The sequence below is a fragment of the Mauremys mutica genome, chromosome 1 (genome assembly GCF_020497125.1).
Source record: "Mauremys mutica isolate MM-2020 ecotype Southern chromosome 1, ASM2049712v1, whole genome shotgun sequence".
Classification (NCBI taxonomy): domain Eukaryota; kingdom Metazoa; phylum Chordata; order Testudines; family Geoemydidae; genus Mauremys; species Mauremys mutica.
Genome location: NC_059072.1, coordinates 178674438 through 178697436, shown reverse-complemented (window position 1 = coordinate 178697436; position 22999 = coordinate 178674438). Strand labels below are relative to the sequence as shown.

The 22999-nt window shown below is 44.7% G+C and overlaps 2 protein-coding genes across 2 annotated transcripts; both read right to left on the bottom strand.

Moving 5' to 3' along the window:
- Positions 1-4978: 4978 nt before the first annotated feature.
- On the bottom strand, positions 4979-10778 carry LOC123353441. Its single transcript, XM_044994568.1, has 3 exons — positions 10656-10778; positions 5983-7873; positions 4979-5013 (listed from the first exon to the last, which is right to left on the bottom strand). Exons 2-3 carry the CDS (start codon positions 7706-7708, stop codon positions 4979-4981), a joined length of 1761 nt encoding a protein of 586 aa, XP_044850503.1. The 5' UTR covers positions 7709-7873; positions 10656-10778.
- Positions 10779-21417: 10639 nt separating this feature from the next.
- On the bottom strand, positions 21418-22644 carry GJA8 (gap junction protein alpha 8). The gene has a single exon (XM_044982782.1). The coding sequence runs from the start codon at positions 22642-22644 to the stop codon at positions 21418-21420; it is 1227 nt and encodes a 408-aa protein (XP_044838717.1).
- Between the last annotated feature and the right edge of the window lie 355 nt (positions 22645-22999).

Here is a 22999-nt window from a genome sequence, read left to right as displayed (position 1 = left end):
CCAACAACCCTCCCCGGCCATTAACCCGGACCCTGAATCAGGGGAAGGAGCAGTCGGTAAGTGTTTTAACCATGTTAACTTTTATTCTTAATATAACAGGAATCTTAACTGTGTGAAAAGGAGGTCTCTCTAGATATGGGGATAGAACAGAAATCATCCTTGGAGATCTCCACGAAGCTCTCCTTGCGTTAATCGAAAAGCATCAGCAGGAGGTTCCTGAGGAGAGCTGCCTTATTGGGTGCTCCGTGGTAGCACAGTTTTCCGCGCAAGGCTTTCATGAGGTACTCAGGGAGCACTGCCTCCCCGAGCACGGCTGTATCGGGCCCTGGTTCGTGCTAGCTTTCACGCAGCATGCGCTCTCTATCTCCTTCAGTGACCCTCCTCAGGGTGATCTCGCTCGGAGACTCCTGCATCTAATTAGGGTAATTACTGTAATTTTACGCCTGGTCCAAAGTATTTTTAAAAAATCTACGGACAGACGGCATAGCACAGACTCAGCACGCAGCTGCGTGACGAGCGTAACGGAAAGCCAAAGAATATAATGGACGCTCATGGAGGGAGGGGGGAATGAGGACGCAAGGTATCCCACAGTTCCTGCTGTCTCCGAAAAGTATTTGCATTCTTGGATGAGCTCCAAATGCTTCTAGGGTCAAACACAGTGTCTGCGGTGGGTCAGGGCATAGTTCGGCAATTTGCGCACACACACCCCACCCACCACCAGAAGTGAAAACAATCCTCTGTTGACTCTTTTACATGTCACCCTATCTTTACTGAATGCTGCAGATAGACGCGATGGTGCAGCACTCAACACCAACATCCTTGCTCCCCCCACGCTATGGATGGCTGATGGTACAAAACGATGGAAATCCGTCCTCATCATCAGCCTATTGGCACATGGGGCAGTGCAAAAGGGCTGGTAACCATGCCGACTAGCATCAGTAAGGTCGATCAAGGGCGCCTGTCCCTAATTTTTGATGGCAGATGGTGCAATATGGCTGGTAACCGTCCTCATCATTGCAACAGGGGGCTGAGCTCCATCAGCCCCCACCCTTCATTGTAAATAAAAGATTTGATTGCCCCTGGACTAGCACAGGGATGATGGGCTCCTTCATCCACACTCCTTAATGTCCTGCCTGGACTATCATTGCAGCTGGAGGCTTCCTTCCACTCATTTCTCACAAACAAGTCACTGTGTCTTATTCCTGCATTCTTTATTACTTCATCACACAAGTGGGGGGACAATTCTACGGTAGCCCAGGAAGGCTGGGGTAAGAACGGAATGAACAGGTGGGGTTGTTGCAGGCGCACCCCCTGTGAATAGCATACAGCTCATAATTTATGCAGGATCGGACACAGAGCAGCTGTGCTCTCTGGTTCTATGATACAGTGGTTCTCTAGTACACTTGCCCATAATCTAGGCAGGACTGATTCTATTTTTAGGTACCAAAAAGGAGGGATTGACTCAGGGAGTCATTCCCAATTTTTGCTTCTGCGCCCCTGGCTGCTCAGCCAGGGGCACTTATGACAGCCCCAAATGGGGCAGTGCAAAAGGACAGGTAACCATGCCCATCTTATTACCATCTTATTACCAATTTATGGTATGGTTGATGGTACAATATGGCTGGTAACCATCTCTGCTGTCATGCAAAAGCAAAAGCATGCTGCTGTGTAGCGCTGCTGGCCCGCCTCTGTCAGCGGCATCTAGTACACATACGGTGACATACACAAAAGGCAAAACAGTGTCCATGGTTGCCACGCTATGGCGTATGCCAGGGCAATTCTGGGAAAACAGGCTTGAAATGATTGTCTGCCGTTGCTTTCCCGGAGGAAGGAATGACTGGCGACATTTACCCAGAATCCACCGCGAAAATGATTTCTGCCCCAGCAGGCACAGGGGTCTCAACCCAGAATTCACAGAGACAGCCTAGACTCAGTTAATTGTTCGCAAAAATGTATCTTTGCAAGGAATTCACTCCCTGTTTCCCATCTCACAGCTTCCACTGTCTCCAGACCTGCCACAGCATCCCCCTCGCAGAGGCTGGCGAAGATTAGGCGGCGAAAGAAAAAGACAAGGGACAAGATGTTCGAGGAACGTATGGGCTGCTACCTAGCAGAGGCGGACCAGCAGAGCCAGTCGAGGGAGACCGTCTCTCTGTGCCAGCACTCACACAGCGAACGGGAGGAGAGGTGGCGTGAGGAAGACAAGCAGGCGACTGAAACAATGCTTGGACTAGTGAGGGAGCACACGGACACGCTCAGGCGCCTTGTGGATGTTCTGCAGGACCGCAGGACAGAGACACCCTGCAGTGTATCTGCAACCGCACTCCCCCGCCACAAAGTCCCATACCCCCCTCATCGAAAATAATCAGGAGGAGGGGCGGCCGGGGACGTGAATACTGTCACTGCACCACAGCACAGTGCTCAAGTACCCAAAAGCTCTCATACCCTATATTTGCCGAAGTCCTTCACTTCAAGACTCACAGTAGTCCCAATCCCAGTCCCATCCCCTAACTGTCTACTTAATTAATAAAAATGCTTTGCTGTTAATTACTGTTTCCGTTATGTTTTTTCAAAGAAGACTGTGTTCGAATGGGGGGCGTGGGAAAGGGGGTGGTTAATTGCATAGGACAGTCACCTTTCCCAGGGTACAGACACGGGGGCAGGATCAGCAGCGGGTCACACACACGGTGCAGTCAGTAGGCAACCTGGTCGGTTTTTGGAGGTGGTTTCCAGAATCTGTGTGGGCGGGGGAGATGTGACTTTGCAGCGGGGGAGGGCGGTTACAGATCTTATACAGCGGTCCTTGTCCTGGACCGCTGAGTCATGCAGCTGAGGAATCTGTATCCGTCCTCCTCCACCACAAGGTCACATATCCGCCCGCACACAGAATTCCATAAAGAGGGATGGCAGGCTCCATTGAAAGAAGCCTTCCGGCACTGCGGACCGCTCTAGGAGCAGGAGCCTGTCATTCCTTGAGTTTAGAGGCGGTCTTTACATCACCGCACACCCTACCCAGCACAGCCTGCGTCCCAGTTTCAACCCTTTCACGAAAAGTCATGAATAAAGAAACCTTTGTTAAGTAATAATGGGACATGTATTTTATTTTGACACGTGTGCTGGAAGTGGGGGTAACGGGGTGAACGGGGTATGTAACCGAAGAGGAGAGTCAACAGTAACTGGGTAAAGAAACAGGGGCAGGTTCAGCTTCTCTGTAAAGAAACTGAACAGTCACAGGTCACGCTGCTCGCTGCTCGCTGGTATTTGAAGAGTTCCTTGTCGCTGTCCCAGGCGCCTGTATAGGGCTTCATGAGCAAGTGCATTAGCGGGCAGGCTGGGTCCCCGAGGATGACTATAGGCATCTGCACATCCACAACAGTTATTTCGTGGTCCGGGAAGAAACTACCTTCCTGCAGGCGTCTGAGCAGCCCACAGTTCCTGAAAACACACGCATCATGAACCTGGCACGGCCACCCGACGTTGATGTTTGTAAAACGTCCCCTATGGTCCCCCAGTGCTTGCAGCACCATTGAAAAGTAGCCCAATTTCTCAGCAGGTGACTGTGGAAGAGGTGGACGATAAAGTGCGAGGAGGAGAAAACGGCGATGATCGCAGCGGGCTCCGTGCTTGCAGTGCTGTGGCGTCTGCGCTGTCACTGACCAGAAAAGTGCACGAACACATTGCCCGCAGGCGCTTTCACGGAGGGAGGGAGGGAGGTTGTGATTGACGGTTCAATGACGACACTTACCCAAAACCACCCTCGACACATTTCTCCCCCCAGCAGGCATTGGGGGCTCTACCCAGCATTCCAATGGGCAGCGGGGACTGCGGGAACTGTGGGATAGCTTCCCACAGTGCACCGCTTCCAAAGTCGACGCTGGCCCCGTGAATGTGGACTCAGAAATTCGAATTAGTGTATTTAGTATGGATACACAAATTCGACTTCATAAGGTCGAATCCACAAATTCGAACTAAGTTGATTCGAAATAGTCTTGTAGTGTAGACAAGGCCTAACTCAGACATAGGTTAGGGGTTTGTTATAGAAGTGGATGGGTGAGATTGTATGGCCTGCATTGTGCAGGAGGTCAGACTAGATGATCATAATGGTCCCTTCTGACCTTAAAGTCTATGAGTCATTGCTGTAGTTACCACAGGGATGTGGAGGGGAGATGGCCAGTGCTATTGATGAATAGAAAGGTTCATGATTCTCCATGAATTGTGTTCCACACACTATATAAAAGTTAAGTATCAGAGGGGTAGCTGTGTTAGTTTGGATCTGTAAAAGCAGCAAAGAGTCCTGTGGCACCTTATAGACTAACAGACATATTGGAGCATGAGCTTTCGTGGATGAATACCCACTTCGTCAGATGCATATAGTGGAAATTTCCAGAGGCAGGTATATATATGCAAGGAAGAATCAGGCTGGAGATAACGAGGTTAGTTCAATCAGGGAGGATGAGGCCCTCTTCTAGCAGTTGAGGTGTGAACACCAAGGGAGGAGAAACTGCTTTTGTAGTTGGCTAGCCATTCACAGTCTTTGTTTAATCCTGAGCTGATGGTGTCAAATTTGCAGATGAACTGAAGCTCAGCAGTTTCTCTTTGAAGTCTGGTCCTGAAGTTTTTTTGCTGCAAGATGGCTACCTTTAAAAAAAAGTTGTGCAACAGTTAGGAAAAGCAGTGTTGTGGAAAAATTTACCACGCGTTGTGTTTGGATCAGAACAGCCTGAGGCTCCTTTATTACAAGCATGCAGGGAGAGACAACCAGCCTGGCTGCTCTCCCTAACACAGGAACACGGAAGCTTTTATAGTTCAAAGGCAACATCTAGTCAAGCACACTTCCTCATTACTATTTTTCCCTTATTAGGAATACAGAAAAACAAGCTTTCCTGTTTATTAACAGGTTGTTCTTTTGCGGTTAATGGCTCTCCTAACATTTGCTGTTGCAACTACATGTTTTTTAAGACTGGCTGTTGCAATTGCTTTACTTCGGAATTTTCCTCACTTTCTCCTTCTGCCCTTTGACCATGTACACAGTTTTCTTGACCAGAGTTTAGGCCTACTTTTATTTTTCCTTTACAATCTCCCCTTTGGTTCCTCTTTGGCCCCACCTTGGCCTAAATTTCCATTTTCATTAAATTTTGTATTTCTGATTCTAAATCAAATGGCTCAGCCTTTGGGGTTTGGTTGACGGCAATGACAATGCATGATTAGTATGAACATGGAAGGTGCTATTATTATTACGTCCTTTACAACAACAATAACATAATCCCAGGCTAAACAATAATAATAAAAGCATTAACTTCCCCATTGTAATAATATGATGGGGTTGTTGTGTAGCCTTAGTCACAAAACACAATACATCATACTTAGTACATAAAGTAGACACTCTATAGGCTGTATGAAAAGCATTCTTTTCAATCTGATATATATTTTGGAGCATATGAATTTTCCCTTGTAATTCAGAAATTTTTTGGACCTCTGCTGGGAGTGAAAGCAAATTTTGGAACCGATCATATACTAAGGTAGTCCAATTACAAGGTCTCTGAAACTTAAGGGCTGATTGTAAAATTTTATCTGCAGGCCAATAAATAATAATATTGCCTGCAGCAGTGGTGAGATTAAAATGTATGTTTTGCAAAGTGGTGGCCTTAACATACACACAGCTATTAGTTGCTTGGAAAAGCAGGTGTCCTGTCAGGGTAGTTCCTTGTCCCTTACCTTCCCAACAAACATTGTCATGAACAGTGACAACTTCCCCAGGCTTCAGTTTGCATACACATTGGAGCTGTGGGGGTTCTAACGGCCAGAGTATCCATTGACTCCCTATCCCTATCCAAATGTCGGGTGTTATTCCAGGTGTACTGACTATAAATTGGTTAGGCATGCCAGGTAGTTTAATTTCCCAAATGTCTCGGTGAATTACCCAATCCCACATGCATCCTCCCCATGGACCCGGCAGGATTCGGTATGTGGGAGCCCACACACCTCCAATCGGTCCGTATGCTTGGAAGGAGCATTGTGAATGTCTGCACTTCCACCCAGAAAATCTCCAAGTATGTCTCCAGGGCCATAGGTCAGATGATACTCCTGGAGTATCTGTAAGAGTAGTGGGCCACGTCTGATGCTCAAGATCACTCCGAATGGCTAACAGCTGGTCGTTCAGAAAATCCTGAATTTCTGAACATGCCAGATCCCACTGCAAGGCCTTCCCAGCCTCAGTGATATTTAGCACCATTGTTGTCAGCAGTTTCTGTGTCACTGAACTAAGGGCAGAAATAACGCGCAATTCACCAGCTCCAGCCTGCACCTGAGTTAACTGTGCTCCAGTAATAAGACCTGTGGCCTTTTCCAATTGTCCTAATTTTTCTTCATGTTGTTGGCCTTTATAAATATTCCAAATTGCAGCTGCGCTGTTGGCACCATCCCATAAGTGTCCGGCCATGTCCCTCTTTCTTCTAGAGGAAACCCAGGCCCTTTGATGTGCTAACCTAATGGCAGCCCCTTTTGAGCAATTAGGGTATGTAGAGGTGACTTGGAAGCTGGATAAGGGCAGTGTGAATTTTATAGTTCCTAGAGTAGTATTAATCAGAGTCCAATGATATCCTAACACATCCCTCTTTGGTGAAGTACCATACCATATCTGTTGGCTAAACACTTTTATGTACTTCCGAGAGGCATTAACATTAATAGCATAGGAAGGGGTATACTGCAATATGGTGCATGTTAAATTATTAGTTACTGGAATTATTTCAGTACAGGTAAACTTTCCGGTGGCCGAACAAACTCTTTGGGTATTTGTTTGATTATTCACTAATTGGGTGACCAAATAACAGTAAGGGCCTCTTTCATCTATCATACTGCAAATGCCAGGAACGGCCATCATATCTACCCCGTCATAGAACCCATGAATCTCAATTTCTGATTCCTGGGGCTCATTTGTAGTGATATCATATATTTCTATTTCCACCAACCCATTTATTTTCCACTCAATTGTTCGCTCATATGAACTATTCTGAACTTTGAAAAATAATTTTTCTGAACAAAATTTTAGTAAAGTACTAAGATGTGAAGGTCTGGGCCATTGGGTTTCAGTAGAATATACAGTATTATCTGTATTCGGGTAAATTTCGGGGGTGGTGGCAGAGGTGGAGGGGATGGTGGGGTTAATGTTTGTGGCAGCAAGGCGTTTTTGGTATTCATCCTCCGGAAGCCAATTAGGGAGGGCAGTACATCCTGATGGTACTTGCCCAAAAACACACGGCGCAGCCTGTGGAATAAACCCCAAGACCCAATCAATACCACATCCCCAAGCATGGCTCCCACAAGTCCCTCCCTGCCAATGTACAATACTCCGTTTCCTCCACCAGGGCCAATTTTTAATGTCCTTTGTCGTCAGGAATTCCTGGACCTTGGGGGTTTCAGCAGTGCGAGTGTTTCTTTTTCTCTTTTGGAACAGTTGTGGTTTAGCATTATACAGGGGAGAGGTTACTAGCACATCATCCTGTAATGATTTGGGTCCTTCAGCAAAATCCAGATGCATGGTAGTTTTGTCAGTGGACAAGGGAAAGGTTACCAGCACTTCTCCTTGTCCTTTTCTTCTGCTGTCCAGAAGGAACAGCAGCACCAGGAGTGATAGCCCGCTTATTAATCGGAGAGCCATCTTGTGGCGGAGGAGCCTTTTGGCAGTGCGAAGCATGGTCCAGGCAGTCATTCCTTGGCACTTCACAGCGGTGTTGGTTGTTAACAGGACTTCGTACGGGCCTTTCCAGCATGGGTCCAGGGCAGTCTTTCGCTGATGGACCTTTATGTAGACACAGTCTCCTGGTTCCAGCGAATGGCAGGGTTGCTCAGGATCCTTGGGTAGTGCTTCTTTCACCTGTGTATAAAGAGACCTGACACATTTCACTAGTGCCTGGGGTTGGGTGATGTTAAGGGCCTTGCAAACCTGTTGCATAATCCAGCCTGTGAAATGGGTGCCTCGGTCACTGTTGATAGAGACAGGTAGACCAAACCGGGGGGATAAAGTTTTTTAACAATCTTTTAGCCACTGCGATGGAATTGGCCCTATCAATCCAGTATACAGACAAACACAAACAAGGACATATTCATAAGAACAACATTTTGGCATATTGATAAAATCAATCTGGATATTCACAAAGGGTCCCCACAGGGTGGGGTGCGCAGCTGGTTTTGCTCATACTGGTCTGCCACTGTTGTGGGCTAGGCAGACAGGGCAAGAGTTACAGTACTGCTGCGCCATTATGGAAAAATTTGGGGCATATCAATGTTGCAGCACTGATGCTATCATCCCCCCTTTGCTCACGTGTGCCATTCCATGGGACACGCGAGCAAGATAGGGGAGCAAGACCTTGGGTGCCACCAAGTAGCCGTCTGGGGAGCGCCACAAGGCATCAGGATGTAAAGAACAATCATCCCGCCTCCATCGGTCTTTCTCATGCTCAGAGATTGAATCTTACATGAGAGCTAAATCTTGGAGGGTATTAGGCATAGAGTGGGACTGTGAAATAAAGAAAACAGGATTAAATGGAGCCGGAGACCTGGAAAGTTCTGCCTGTCTGGCAGTAACATCCGCCAAAGCATTTCCTCTTGTAACATCATCATAAGGTTTCTGGTAAGCAATACAATGTACAATGGCAATAGCAGAAGGAAGCTGAAATGCAGAGAGAAGAGCATTAACAAAAGACCCATTACTAATCCTCACCCCCGCCCCCCAACATGAGAAATCCTCGGTGTTTCCATAGTTGTCCGTAATCATGAACCACCCCGAAGGCATATCGGGAGTCTGTGTAGATGGTAACAGATTTGTCCTTGGCCAAGGTACAGGCGCAGGCAAGAGCAACAAGTTCTGCAACTTGGACTGAGCGTGCTCCTAGGAGAGAGTGGGCTAAGGGGGTACCCTGAAGAGGCCTCGAAGGGTAGAGAGATATCTGCTGGCCAGCAGGGGCTTGGGAAAAACCCAATTTCTCTTTTGTCTCCTTTAATTGTGTAAGAGTGTGGGACTCATCCCTGCGGTACCTCCTGCTGGTCGTCCTCGAGAATTAGCTCATTTTCCAGCCAGGAGCACCCTCTGCAGGCTGGTGATCTGCATTATCTCACTCTGGCCCCCGTGTCCCTCCCAGGACCCGGTGCCCCTTCACTGGGTTTCTGCCCCTCCCCCTTGCAGAACTCCCTCAGTCTCAGGGTCTCCCTCTCTCAGGGGAACCCCCACCCACTATCCCCACTTCACCTCAGTCTTAGGCTACTGCCAGTCCCCATCTAGCCCCCGCTCACTGGGGCAGACTGCAGTGTATGCCAATCATCATGGGCAAAGGGGGTTTTGGACCTGCTGCCTCTGCCTACCCATGGACTGTCCCCTGCAACGCAGTACCTAACAGACCTGTCAGCAGGCCTGCAGCCTGGGGCTTTCCAGGCCGGAGCTTCCAGCCCCGCTCCAAATCTAGGTTCCTGCTAATCCTGCAGCAGCCAGACCCTTCTCCCTCTACAGACAGAGAGAGACTGACTGGGCTCCTGGCTCACTGCCTCTTATAGGGGCCAGCTGGGCCTGATTGGGGCTTGGCCACAGCTGGGCCTACCTTCCCCAATCAGCCCTGGCTTCTTGCCCCAGCCACAGCCCTCTCCTGGGCTGTTTTAAGCCCCGAAAGGGCAGGGTAACCACCCCACCACAAATTGTGTTTTGAGTTCCTCTTGGGAGTCCTTGAGACTCCTCATTTGAGATTCATGTTTGAATCTCCTCATTTGAGATTCATTTTTCTGTTTCTCCATACCAATTGAAATATGCATCAAACTGACCTTGCCCGACTTTATTGGCTAGAAGTGCGCCTCTGAGGTGCACAATCTTGTCAAGGTCAAAATTTCCTTCTAAGGGAAACTGTAATTTTGGATCATCTCTTGTATACCAATTCCATTTCTTCAGAAACTTGCAAATGAAAGGACTGTAATTTGTGTACATGTAGTACGCAGGTGTGCCTTTTGGCGAGGTGGTGATCCTTGTTCCCGTTTCCCTTGCGAGGTGGGGATCACCTTGTATCCTCTGGCTCCCAGTATTCTGGGTCACTTTTGCTCGGGTTTTGCACACAGGGAAGGCTTATTTAGGACATCCACGACTCTCCTACAGCCCCCTTCAGCAAAGAGCGTCGGTTAGTCTCAGAGAGAATGGTGCTGCTTACTCTGGTGCTTCAGGCGAGGTGGTCGGTCCAGTCAGTGGCTCATGACCTGCCTTCAGGCAGTGAGGAGGAGGGGAGGAAAGAGGTCACGGGAAAGGACCGTCCCAGGATGGGAAAAGGATAGGGTCACACAATCCTAGACCCAGGCAGGCCCCTCACCGGTCAAGCCATGCAGAGCAAGGCTGCTTTGGTCAGGGCCCTCTTTCCGCCCTACTAGTTGCGGTCACAGGACTTGCATTAGAGACATCGGCTTCACAGAGAGCTCTGGGCGTCTTCCTGTGACCCTCACTCACACTGGCACACACAAACAGAGTCCTACCCAGCCACACACGTGGCTCTTCCCAGGGCAAACAAAAGGGCATCAGGCATGTCTGGCAGCAAAAGATCCAGATCCAGCGTGCAACTCACTCAAAACCAGAGCCTACGAGCAGTCCTCCACCGGAACCCAAAACAGAGATTTAAGAGGTCTCCTACCTTTTAGATAGGCCTGGGTCCGGAAGGGAATGGTCCGCAGCCCTCCGGTCTGGTGGTATGCTGTGGATCCAAGTCACAGCACCAAGAATTGTCATGGAAAAATTTACCATGCATTGTGTTTGGATCAGAACAGCCTGAGGCTCCTTTATTACAAGCATGCAGGGAGAGACAGCCAGCCTGGCTGCTCTCCCTAACACAGGAACACGGAAGCTTTTATAGTTCAAAGGCAACATCTAGTCAAGTACACTTCCTCATTACTATTTTTCCCTTATTAGGAATACAGAAAAACAAGCTTTCCTGTTTATTAACAGGTTGTTCTTTTGTGGTTAATGGCTTTCCTAACATTTGCTGTTGCAACTACATGTTTTTTAAGACTGGCTGTTGCAATTGCTTTACTTCGGAATTTTCCTCACTTTCTCCTGCCCTTTGACCACGTACACAGTTTTCTTGACCAGAGTTTAGGCCTACTCTTATTTTTCCTTTACAGCAGTAAAATGCCCAATATTTACATGGCTTATGCTTTGTAATTCCATTTTCTATACCCTCAGAACTTTACTTTAAAAATAGTGAAATGTTAAGATTTTAGTATCCAAAAAGTTAACCCTCCAGAGCACTACTGGCGATATTTTGTTCCTAACATGTCTTTTCGTTTCAGAAGAATTAAGTTACTGGCCATTAGAGTAGGACTATTACTGCTGACAACTAGTTAAATGTTGAGGCCTGAATGCTAGAATTTATAATTGTATTTAGAATGCTAATTAGGAACATGGAGGAAACCTGATTCAGTTTCCTAATGCCAAGCTACGAGATTAGCAACAGATAGGGAATATGACCACAGAACGTGTACAAACAGGAGGCAAAAGAGGAAAGGGGCAGCAGCCACCAGTGGACAAGAAATCAATAGGAGGCATGAGTAGAGTTCCACCACTTTTTCCTACTTTGATTCCTGTATTCCAGTTACATAATCTTACATAATCACACGGGTCAAGATCATCACCTGAGTGCTCCAGGCACATGCATCCTACATAAGGGGAGCAAATTCTGCTACAAAGAGCAAGCTCCCATACAGAGCCCATTAACTGCATCATGCTTTCAAAGAGATCCAGAGTGCAAACTGGAGAGGTTGAATTTTGTCCCGTAAGTCCAGCATAAATAGCACAAAAGGGAAGTGAAAGTTCAACCATGGAATTTTCTGGATTTTATCAGTTTGAGAGCCAACCCTTAATATTACAATCATGCACTTATTTGTATTTAATAGTATTCTTTATTTGTCTCTCAAAAAATCTTCTGGCCCAAGCCATCTCGAGTCAGAAATCAAAAATAACTGTAAACAAAGAGGAAAGTGGGTTAGTTTGGAGTTTGACAAAGCACAGTATCCTGGCTGTTTGAAAATCAGGGACTTTTATTAATTACAACTTATTTTATTATGAAAATGATTCTCCACTGGGTGCTGTTGAGTCACCAGATTGGTCCCAAAGTCTCTCAATCCATTTGGGAATTCACACTGCCAACCTTCTTGTTTTGATTTATGTTTTCCTTTTCCATTACATTGTGAAGAAGCAAAACATCACCACTAGTGGGAAAATTAACTCAGGGGATACAATACTATACAGGATCTGAGGCCTTTCTTATAATGACAAATACTATCATCCAATGGCAGGCTGACTGAAGGGTAGGAGGTGGGGTATGACCGCCCTCTCCCGCCCAGCCTCCTTTAGGTGTATGGTCGGCACCTTTTCAAACCAATAGGTATACTTGAAGGTGTTAACAACAGTGGCCCATCACCCCCACTGGCTCTGCCACTGCTCAAAACCTGGCTCTGTTACTGCTATCATCTACTGTAAAACTGATGTCCAAGTTCTCCAACGTCTTCTTCCTGTATCTACTTCTACTTAAAAACTCATCTCCACTAATTCCATGGGGATGTTGGCTTTTGTAAGGGTTTTTTTATATTTCATATCAGAAATAACCATGAAATCTATTCAAAATTCAATTATACAAGGCCAAATTCTGCTCTTGGTCGCATCCCACTGACATAAACACATACGGATAACTCAAGGCAGAATTTGGCCCTTGGTTTGTAACCTTTCTGCTCTTGCATGTGTTTATAAAAATCCTTGAAGTGTTTGTCCCTTGCTGTAAACGGCTGATCCCTGAGCAATGGAAGATACACACAGGGAAGAAGACGGTTCCTTTTGAAAGACCTCAGACTCATACCTTCCCCGAAAGAGCAGTCCTGCGGGGGAGGGAAAAAGTGGTAAAAAGAAGGAGGGAGATTTATTCTATAATATTATTTATATAGCACCAGTGGTATGCATGGTGCTTCACAGATATATAAGAAGACAAGTTCCCAGCCCTATAGGGCTTACAATTTCAATAAACAGAACACGGATGGGGCTGGGGGGAAGAGTTGTACAAAAGATGTAACATAAAGACAAAGAAATTGAATGTTTCCTATTAGTTCCATGTTTTAAATTTTAAAAAATCATCATTTTTATGGTCAGTTTTAATGGGAGCTAAATTAAAGGATCTGAGCTAAGTCATGACAGCAGGGTGGACAGTTAGTGGTGGAAAACTAACCCAAGAAATGTATTGTTTTTAAGGAAGAAATTGAAGGATAGCATATTGAGTTTCCAGCATGGCGATTGCCACATGAAAGCAGTCTCATTGGAATTTGCAGACCTCTCAGTTCTTGCTAGAGTTCTGCAAGTGGTACCACATCCACATGGCTTTTGCTTCCGTTTTCTCCATCCTTATTTAAAGCATTAACAGGAACTAGGACTCTGATCCTTCACCTGTAAAGTCAATGGGAGTTTTTCCACTGATTTCAGTGGGTGCAGAATTGAGCCCTATGTGCATAGGATACATTTTTTCCCAATATGGGTGCCTAAAGTTAATTTTCTAAGTGCATGTTGAGGCTCCAGAGATGCTGATGATCCATAACCCCTGTTGACTTTGAGAACTTTGGATGCTCTGATAACTGTGCCTAAATACAGATCTGATAATATCTAGCTCTTTTCATCTGTAGAGCTCAAAGTGCTTTTCAAAGGAGATGAGTGTCATTATCCCCATTTTACAGATGGCAAAACCAAGGCATGGGAGGTGAAGTGGCTTGCCCAAGGTCATGCAACAGAACCAGGAAAAGTGCCCACATCTCCTGCCTACCAGTCCAGTGCCATATCCACTAGACGATGGTTGAATATACTGGCTATACTGTAAATAAAAACAGACTACGATTCTCCAGTATAACCACTAATTTTTCTCCAAGCCACTCCAGTCCAAACCCTTCTTGATCACTTGGAACCCAAGATAACTGGGCAACTGCTTAACATCATTTCAGAAAAGATCCTGTGGTCATCCACAAAGAAACAAAATAATCATTTGCTTCTTCAAAATGAACAAGACATCTGTAAGGTAGTAGCAGTTAGAATCCTTGCACTTTTTGTTACAAACTACTAGAAGTCCACCTGCCCCATTGGCAGGGGTGTTATTAGATGGATGACAGAAGAAATTATTTGAAATGTGCTGACAATGAAGCTACAAATAAAACTGTTTATTGAAACACACACAGCCATGAATCACCCATAATGTCTGGTGCTTTTTCCATAGGGGACTGTAGACTTCTTACCTTCTCAGTGGTTTACCTTTTAACATCATTCTTATTTTAAATTTTTAAAAAATGAATCTTGGACAGAAAAAGAACTGGAGCAGTGGTAGCCCACTGTGTCAATTAGTATCAGTCACATCTGACCCTCTAGTGGCTGGACTACAAAGAAGATAAGAGCTCATTATTGTACCAGGTAATGGAGATACTCCAACTTAAGTAGTAGAGGATGGTTACATGATACTTTGAGGATGTGTGGGAGATGATAAGACCACCAAACAAAGGAATGAGATGGAGCAGAATGAATGACCCATAGAAAACTGGCATTATACAATCTGTAAACTAAGGGAATGTCGATATAGCTTGTGCACCTGCAAATGTTTATGGGATGAATTAATTAAATTTAGGCTTAGCTGGCAGTTGACTATTTTCTTTCATTTTCTCTCCAGTTCACCTGAAGATTAGGACCTTTGAGGGTTGGAAGAATCAGACATTGCTATGATTTCTGAACTCTTCTGAATTCATTTGGTGCAGGCTTAGTATATAGCTGCAACCTGGCTCTCACTGGCTCACTTCCAAAGTTTATTTATGGACTCACTTCAGATAACCATTTAAATTGTACATGTTTATCCAAAGATATCTGAACATCTTTGTTCTAGTACTTCTGAATATCAGCCAGGCTGTAATGACCGCAAGAATAGCCTTCCTCATGCTAGTTTTGTTTCTTATCTTTGCCAAAATCAAGGAAATCCAGGGAGAGGTGCATGCATATTACATATACACTTAAACAAAGATTTCTGAACCTTTCCAACCTCAGAAAGAGCTTAGGTTCAGTGCAATTCATGGTTTCAATAAAAGCTCATGTTCCTTTGCCCTTTCCTAGTTCATACCCGGTACCAAATGGTGATCTCACCCACAACCTAGCCTCAGTCTTCAGCTGCATTCTTACACTCACCTGCTGTGCTGATCTGGAACCCGACATCCATCTGATGCTGTTATGCACAGGTGCTCATCTGACATCTGCTTGGTGGCTCCATGCAATCTGATACTTTTGGGTGCTCACTTGTAACCTGCTGTTCCTTTTATTTTCTGCTCAGTTTCAGTCTGACACTCCCCTGAATTGAAGAGAGACCCAAGGAAAGCAGCTCTCAACAGATGTTTCCACTTTGTGTTTCCACAGAACTGTTTCCTGGCCACAAATCTTCATGGCATTGACTTACAAACCTACTATTAGTCCGCCCATTAACTCCCAAAGCAACACAGCCTTTCCCATTGTGCTAACCAGAAAATGACCTGTTTTCCTTTGACCATATAGTTCTGAGATTTAGGAAATTTAAAGGTTACTAGTGAAAGTCAACAAAAATCATTCTTCTTTCTCATGTTTTCCAAAATAGCCCTGCAATCACCATTCCTTCTCAGTTCTACTTCAACTCAGGTCAGCATTATCCTTTCTCTAAGGTGAAGAGCTTTCATCTAACAGGACATTAAAGCTCTGTCTGCATTATAAATTAGATTTTTGAATGGATCTAGATGTACAATTCCCACTGAAATCTAAATCCCTTAACTGGCTTTGAATATCTCGGACAACAAAGACACCCATATTTTTGTAACCGGTTTGTGACATTCTTATCTGACCCAGTTACATAAAATCAAATGTTATGTTCACACAGCAGCTTTTTTCGTGACACAACCATGTGCCAGCTGTGTTTGCACATCAACAGCTACCATGCTGCCTAACTGTGTTTGTATAAGTGCATTTTGGGAAAAACTGGGCAGTGATTCCTATACCCACACCCCGGTGCCTCAGCCAGGGGAAAGTTCCCAGAACCCATGCGCACAGTGTGGCATTAGCAGCACATGGGACAATGAACTTTGGGATGTCCTACTGCCCAGAGAGCTGAGAGGAAGGCGAACTGGTCAAACTGTTTACACAGGCATGGTTAGTGGCTCTTGCCTGTACTGCCAAAATAAGAACATGCCAAACTAGTTACAGGAAGATAACTACAGGCCAGGCTAGGTCCTTGGCCAGGACAACACACTATTAGCTCCTGTCATTACCAACTATTAGCTACATTGTGTTTGGACACAAAACCTAGTTAGAGCTGTGTTAAAAGTTGTAGCATAGACAGGGCCTAACAAACGATAGCTCCTTGCATTTTGGGAAGGAAGCTGATGCCACTGTCTGGATGATTCTCCTGATGTGATCTGTTCATCTGACTCCCAGGAGCTTTTCCCCCCACATAGTTTTGCCCCCATCCACCCGTTCCTCCCCTGGTCTTACAGTCCGCTTTTCATGGATGCTCCTGCTTTTATAAAACAAAGATAAGCTCAGGTTGGGATTACTCTCAGCTGTGTGCCTGAAAGGCAGCTTTGTGTTTAAACAGCAAACTGCCACTTTTTACAGCATTGTGTGGCATGGCCTCTTTTTACATGTAAAACTGCATGATCAGTAAAACAGGGAGTGACAGGAAGACTGGATTCTCTTCCCTCAGCAAGTGGATGTCATGCCCACAGAAGTCCCTGCTAAACCAATCGCTCACCCAATGCCACAGAGCTGACCTGTTCTTCTGAGATTTTTGTTAATATGTATCTCAGGTACTGAAAATAGTTAATATACCAGGATATCTGTGTGTCCATGCGGATGCAGGTAGATGGTAGTTTTTCTGCACCTGCCATGAACTATTATGAGTAAAACTACTTTTACTGCAGGACTGCAAGGTATCAGGTGCTTGCTTGGATCTGATTAAAATTAGGGTTTAGCAACCTCTGAGAGCTTTGTAAATACAGGGCCAGATCCTCAGCTGGTGTCAGGCAGCAGCTTCACTGAGGTTGATGGAGCTGCGCAGTTTTACACCAGGTGAAGATCTGGCTTTCCCAGTATAACTGTGGTTCTGAAGCCCACAGGCACTTTATATCATTGATCCCTACAATGCAATGTGGCATTCTTGATATGAATCTATTTCCCTTCTGGCCAAGAAGTCATGTACTAACCAAGACAAATGCTCTATCATTAAAGAATAACTATACTGTGTCGAATTAATGAAACCTCACAACATCCCTGTGAGGTAGGTACAAATTATTACAACCATTTTACAGATGGAGAAATAGAGGCACAGAGAGGTTAAATGATTTCCCCACAATCACATAGTGAGTCAGTAGCAGAGCTGGGAATAAATCTGGCAAAACTAATTCTACATCCACTGCTTTAGACACTAACCAACACCAACTCTCCCATGTTCTACTTTAAGTCAAGACTCTGCCTCTCTCTCCTCCACCCACCTACTTTGGTGAGTTTGACACTTGCATATTACACTCCTCACAAAAAAAATGCATGAAATCAGTCAGTAACTTGTTTGTAGTGGGAAGCCAAGGAAATTCCTACTCTCAGCTTCCTTTATCTATTCCATGGCTCTAACTGTTCTGTGACTTCCCAGCCAGGGAGTGGATTTTTGCCATCCTTGCTATGTTTTCCTGTCTTTTGCATAACCATTTGTTAAATATATTATTATGTGCTAAACACACAGCTCTGAGGCCATTATGTGACTTCATTAGGAATTTCACCAAGAAATTGTTGGGTTTACTGTCATTAGTTCTCAGATGGTTTCAGATCTTGAAATAATGCTAATACTTTTGCCCTCTATAATAGGGCCTTGCATCTAAGGATCAAAAAGTACTTTACTAATATTAGTCAATTAAGCCTCACAACACCCTTGTGAGGTGGGAAATTATTGTTCAGCCTGATTTTACAGTGGGAAAAATTAGTTGCCCAAAGTGACCCAGTGAATTAGTGGCAGAGCTGAGGATAGAAACCAGGAGGCCTGATTCCCAGTTCTCTGCTCTGATTGTTAGGAAACACTGCCTCTAGTACACTGTACGCACATTTAGGCTACAGAGTGTGTAAGGAACACAGTGGGACAGTCTAGAACTGGGTTGAGAAACCAAACAAGCAGTTGGTTGTATGCCACAGGGAGAGTGAAGTGGTTTTTCATTGTGCTGTGTATCAGATTTGGTGTTGTACCAGGAGCCTGCAGGTGCAGCCATGTAGTAGGTACATCATGTGCTCTAGATACATTTAATACATGGGCTTTGTGCAGTCTATTTTACCCATATACTACAGCACAAATGACACCTTCCACACACCATGTGTAATATCTGGATTGGGGCAACGGACATATTTCTCCCTCTGGTACATGAGCATGTAAGTCCTAATGACTGTGACCAGCACATGGACAAAAGAGGGCAGAAATTGGCTCTAATACATGTCAGAGTGTCAATAACAGACAGTTATTAATATGTTTTATTGTTTAAAGAGCCCTGTTGAGTAATTAGAAATGTAGGCATTAGACCCATATTCTGTTATTTGGCAGTGTCACATGCTTCACAGGAAGGAGAAAGAAACCTCATAATGAACAGCAGTTGAATTTCCTGCCATAGGGGAAGTGTGTTTCTAACCCCATTCAGTTAGTGGTCTCATTTATGCCATAAAGCATGAGGTTTTATATCCCATCTTTAAACTGAAAAATAGTGAATCCTATCCAATGAAACAGCAAATGTTCTTACAATTTATGTAGATGTCTGATCCTATTTTGAATCCTACTAAGCTTTTGGCCTCACTGGATTCTTGTGGCAATGAGTTACACAGGTTAATTATGAGCTGTACAGAAAGTATTTTCTTTTATTAGTTTCCCATTTGTTGCCTTTCAGTTTCATTGATTTCCCACCCTTCTTTTTGTATGATGAGAGACTGATTGGGAGCATCTAAATGGTCTTCTCTGTACCATCCATTGTTTTATATTCCTCTAACATATCCCCTCTTAGTTATCTCCTCTCTAAGCTAAACAGTGTCAATCTTTACAGTCCCTCTTCAAAAGGAAGCTTCTTAATGCCCCAATGATCTTTATCAAGAGCATGTGTTGTGAGATCAGGCTGCAAACGTTAGGAAAAGACAAGCCCAAAAGGAACATTATTCATAATATAAAAATGTGGCATTGTTATAGTACCAAAGAATCCCAAAGCACTTTACAAAAATTATACATACATATAGTAATCACATCACCCACCCGTGAAGTGGAGCCATCTCTGGAGTGGAATGTGGCAGCTCTTTAACAAGGCACAGGAACTCCATAGAGAATAGTAACTGCCAAAAATCATAGTATCCAATTGAAACTGTAAGGGGTATTTACTGTAGGGGAACAGAATATTGCAATTCAGCTAGGTCATCAGAACTAAGCATTTGAGCCAAAGCATATTGAAGTCAATAGAAAGACTCCTGTTGACTTCAGTGGGCTTTCTGTCAGGTTGTAGGAGTCCTGCTCTCGTATAAGAGTCCATGGGCTTTTTCTAGTCAGTTGCAGGATTCGGTTTTACGTCTCATGTGAAGTAAATTTTCTTAACTGGATTATACTCCCCACTTGAAACAATGCACATGAGCCGCTGCACAGCAGAGAGAATTTGCTGAGCTATTAAGGGCTAAGGTCTGGAAAGCAGAACAGAGGAACACATGTACCAGTAGCACAGATGAGGGTAAATGTGGGTAAATGGCATTTACCCACTTCTCAGTTGGGAAAAAAGGTTCTCTTACTCTTTTATTTTTTTTTTCCTTTTTCTTTTTTTTTTAACTCACTGCACATACCTATACTTTTCGGGCATCAGACTCAGTCTTTGCAGGAAACAGTGTTTAACCTGAAACTTGTAAACAAGTTGCTGCTGCTCTGTCCCAGCTAAAGAGAGACTTTTGTGGCCCTAAAGTTAGAAATCCATGGACATTAACATTAGCAATTACACACTCAGAAAATGGATTTTCTTTCTTCTTCATTTCTTTTGAAACCAAACAGACTTTGCTGGAGCTCTATGGCATTCCTTTAATCCTCTGGACACAGATATTTTCTATTACTGATCCTTTGAATGGCCTTGTTATATTCATTTGTGACATTTTTGTTCAGTAGCTGAGTACAGTACTGGAAGCCTACTGCAAATGGAGTTTTTTATCAAATTAGCAACAAAGCAGGATGTCTAATGACTATTATTACATCATTCAAACTAAGGGCCTATTTTTCAAACTTAGGCACTTAAATTGGGTCAACCAGTTTTGCATTTGGGTGTTTAAGCAGTCACTTGGCCACCAAAATCCACATTTTAGGCTCCTAAATGCCAACCTGAGTGTCCAAGTTTCTCTCTCAGACATGCTGAGTGCCCATAACTCCCTGGGAGTTGCAAGAAAGAAGCACCTTTCACAGTCAAGCTGCAAATGCAGGACTGGGAGCCTTACTGTGGGCATTGTACTCTATGTGCTGTAGTTCTACTTACAGATGCCTTCCCATCACTCCTTTACTAAGTCAATTTCCACACCTCAAGTCACCCCACTTAGTGACCAATCTTACTTTAATTTACCCTTTTCCCCAGTTTGACAAATGCCTTTGGCTGAAATAACCCTGTTGGGAATAAATAATCCATTTGTGGGCATCTGCTAAATTCTAACAAGAAACTAGCTTTAATCTTTTCTGTTATTAAGGTCACTTGTAGAGCAGAAATGTTTCTAACAAAGGGCATGCTGGGAAGGTATTTATAAACCACTGAAATTTGCATTCACAAACAAAGCAAGGCCATTTTGGCAATAATATTTTGATCAAGTTTCATGATATTAAACACAGGATCCTTTTTTTGTGAATTAAATAATTGCAATTCTATGCCAGCAATGAAGGGAGGATCAATATCAGTATGCCACTGGCTAAAACAGAGTAAGAAATACTCAAAGATAGCTATTTTTCAACCCTTCAGCCAGATACTGTCTGAAAGAGCTATTCTCCCACATCTCTAGTGAAATGTGGAACATAAAACTGTCAGCAAGTGCAATCACCGTGGATACATTTGTTTGTTTGTTTGTTTTTCTGTTTTAGTTTTTAAAATGCTTCAGTGCTGTGTATAGCATAGGTACTGGGAGTAGTGAGCTGGCATCTGGAAAAAAAGAAACCGTTCCTTTGAGTATGTTACACAATAGCTAGCACCAGCCATGGGACATACAGGACAGATAAGGTGCAGTTACAATGATAGCACCTTTCCAGCTGAGAATCTCAATAGGAAATATTCAAATGACCCTTTGAGCGCTTTGTTTAAAAACATCTGTGATTTTTTGTGTGTGTGTAGTTGCTCCCCACACCCTTATACAGTCAAATCATCTGACCTGGCCCGGCTGCTGGCTTTGCTTAGCCTGCTGGGAGGTCTCGTATCAGCTGTTAGTTCAGTAGGCACTGAAGGCAGTTCCTCTCCTGGTGGCTCCTGCTCCTCTACCACCTTCTCCGCCTCCAGCTCTTCTTCTGGTTCCTGCTGCTCCTCCTCTTCTTCTTGCTCCTGCTCCTCTTCCCCTGCTTCTACCTTCTCCTCTTTCTGCTCTTCTGCTTGAGCATAGGATGGCAACCTCTCATCAAAGGCCCTGGATAGGTCTTCCAGGGGCCCCATACCAAGCTTCTCATCCAAGTCTTTGAAAGAAGATGGAGGGGGACCAGCTTCTACCCCTACTTCCGTCAGAGGTAAATAGTGGGACACTGGCTTCTCCTCCTCCAGCAGCTTGTAGCCCTTGACCTTCTGAATGGAAGAGACTGCAATGGAGTGGAGGGGCTTCTCTGGGATCTCCCTCAGTTGTTCTTCTGTTGGCCTCCTGAAAACCAGGCGGATCCTTTTCAAGGTCAAGTAACTGATCTCCACAAGGTTGAGGATGAGGGATACTGAGGCCACAGCCAGCATAAACATAATGAAGACTGTCTTCTCAGTGGGCCTGGATACAAAGCAGTCCACAATGTTGGGGCAGGGCCACCGGCCACAGCGGTACAGGGGCAGAATTCGGAAGCCATACAAGAAGTACTGGCCCACTATGAACCCCACCTCGAAAATGGCTTTGAAAATGATGTGACAGATGTAGGTTCCCAGGAGTGTTCCCTCCAGTCGGAACTTCTTGCCCCCTTTGGGATTGATTTCATTGGTGTTCCTGGTGCTCTCTTGGTCTGGAGCCAGGGGTAGCCTCTCTTCATCCATCTCAGCTTGCTGTTGCCTTTCTGCCCGCTCCCTCTCTCTCTTCTTCTCCACCATCCGCACATGATGCACAGCATACCCCACGTACACCAGTGAAGGGGTAGAGACAAAGATGATCTGCAGGACCCAGAGCCGGATGTGGGAGATGGGGAAGGCCTCATCGTAGCAGACATTCTCACAACCAGGCTGCTGGGTGTTGCATACAAAGTCTGACTGTTCATCTCCCCAGACAAATTCGGCAGCTGTTCCCAGAATCAGGATTCGGAAAATGAAGAGCACCGTGAGCCAGACTCTTCCGATGACTGTGGAGTGCTCATTCACTTCTTCTAAAATGTTCCCCAAGAAACTCCAGTCACCCATCTCTTACTATCTAAGGGAAGAGAAGGAAAGAATGGCCATAAATTACACTAAATACATTTTTTCTACTTAGGCATAACTTGCTTCTGCCTTTAAGTCTTATCTATTTCTCCAAAACAGCCTATGCCTTGAGAATGCTTTTGCCTTATGTTACAGTGTTTTATCAGAGGAGGGAAAACTAAGAAGCCAGGGAAATTTCCTTTGTAAACTCTCTCTGTTGTGGCTCTAAATATTCAATAACTTCTCAGCCAAGGATTATACATGACCACTCTTCTATATAGTAGCTTTCTGTGGATTTTGCACGATCAGTTGTAAGTGTGTGAATGTGATTTTGTTTTATATAGTCTATAAATACAGG

What these genes read in the sequence shown, in the direction of transcription:
- LOC123353441 (XM_044994568.1), bottom strand. Translation starts at nt 7,708, where the DNA reads ATGACTGCCTGGACCATGCTTCGCACTGCCAAAAGGCTCCTCCGCCAC. An exon ending in AGCATACGGACCGATTGGAG is followed by an intron (nt 5,014 to 5,982) that starts GTGTGTGGGCTC and finishes ACATGGTCAAAG; the next exon opens with GGCAGAAGGAGAAAGTGAGG.
- GJA8 (XM_044982782.1), bottom strand. Translation starts at nt 22,644, where the DNA reads ATGGGTGACTGGAGTTTCTTGGGGAACATTTTAGAAGAAGTGAATGAG.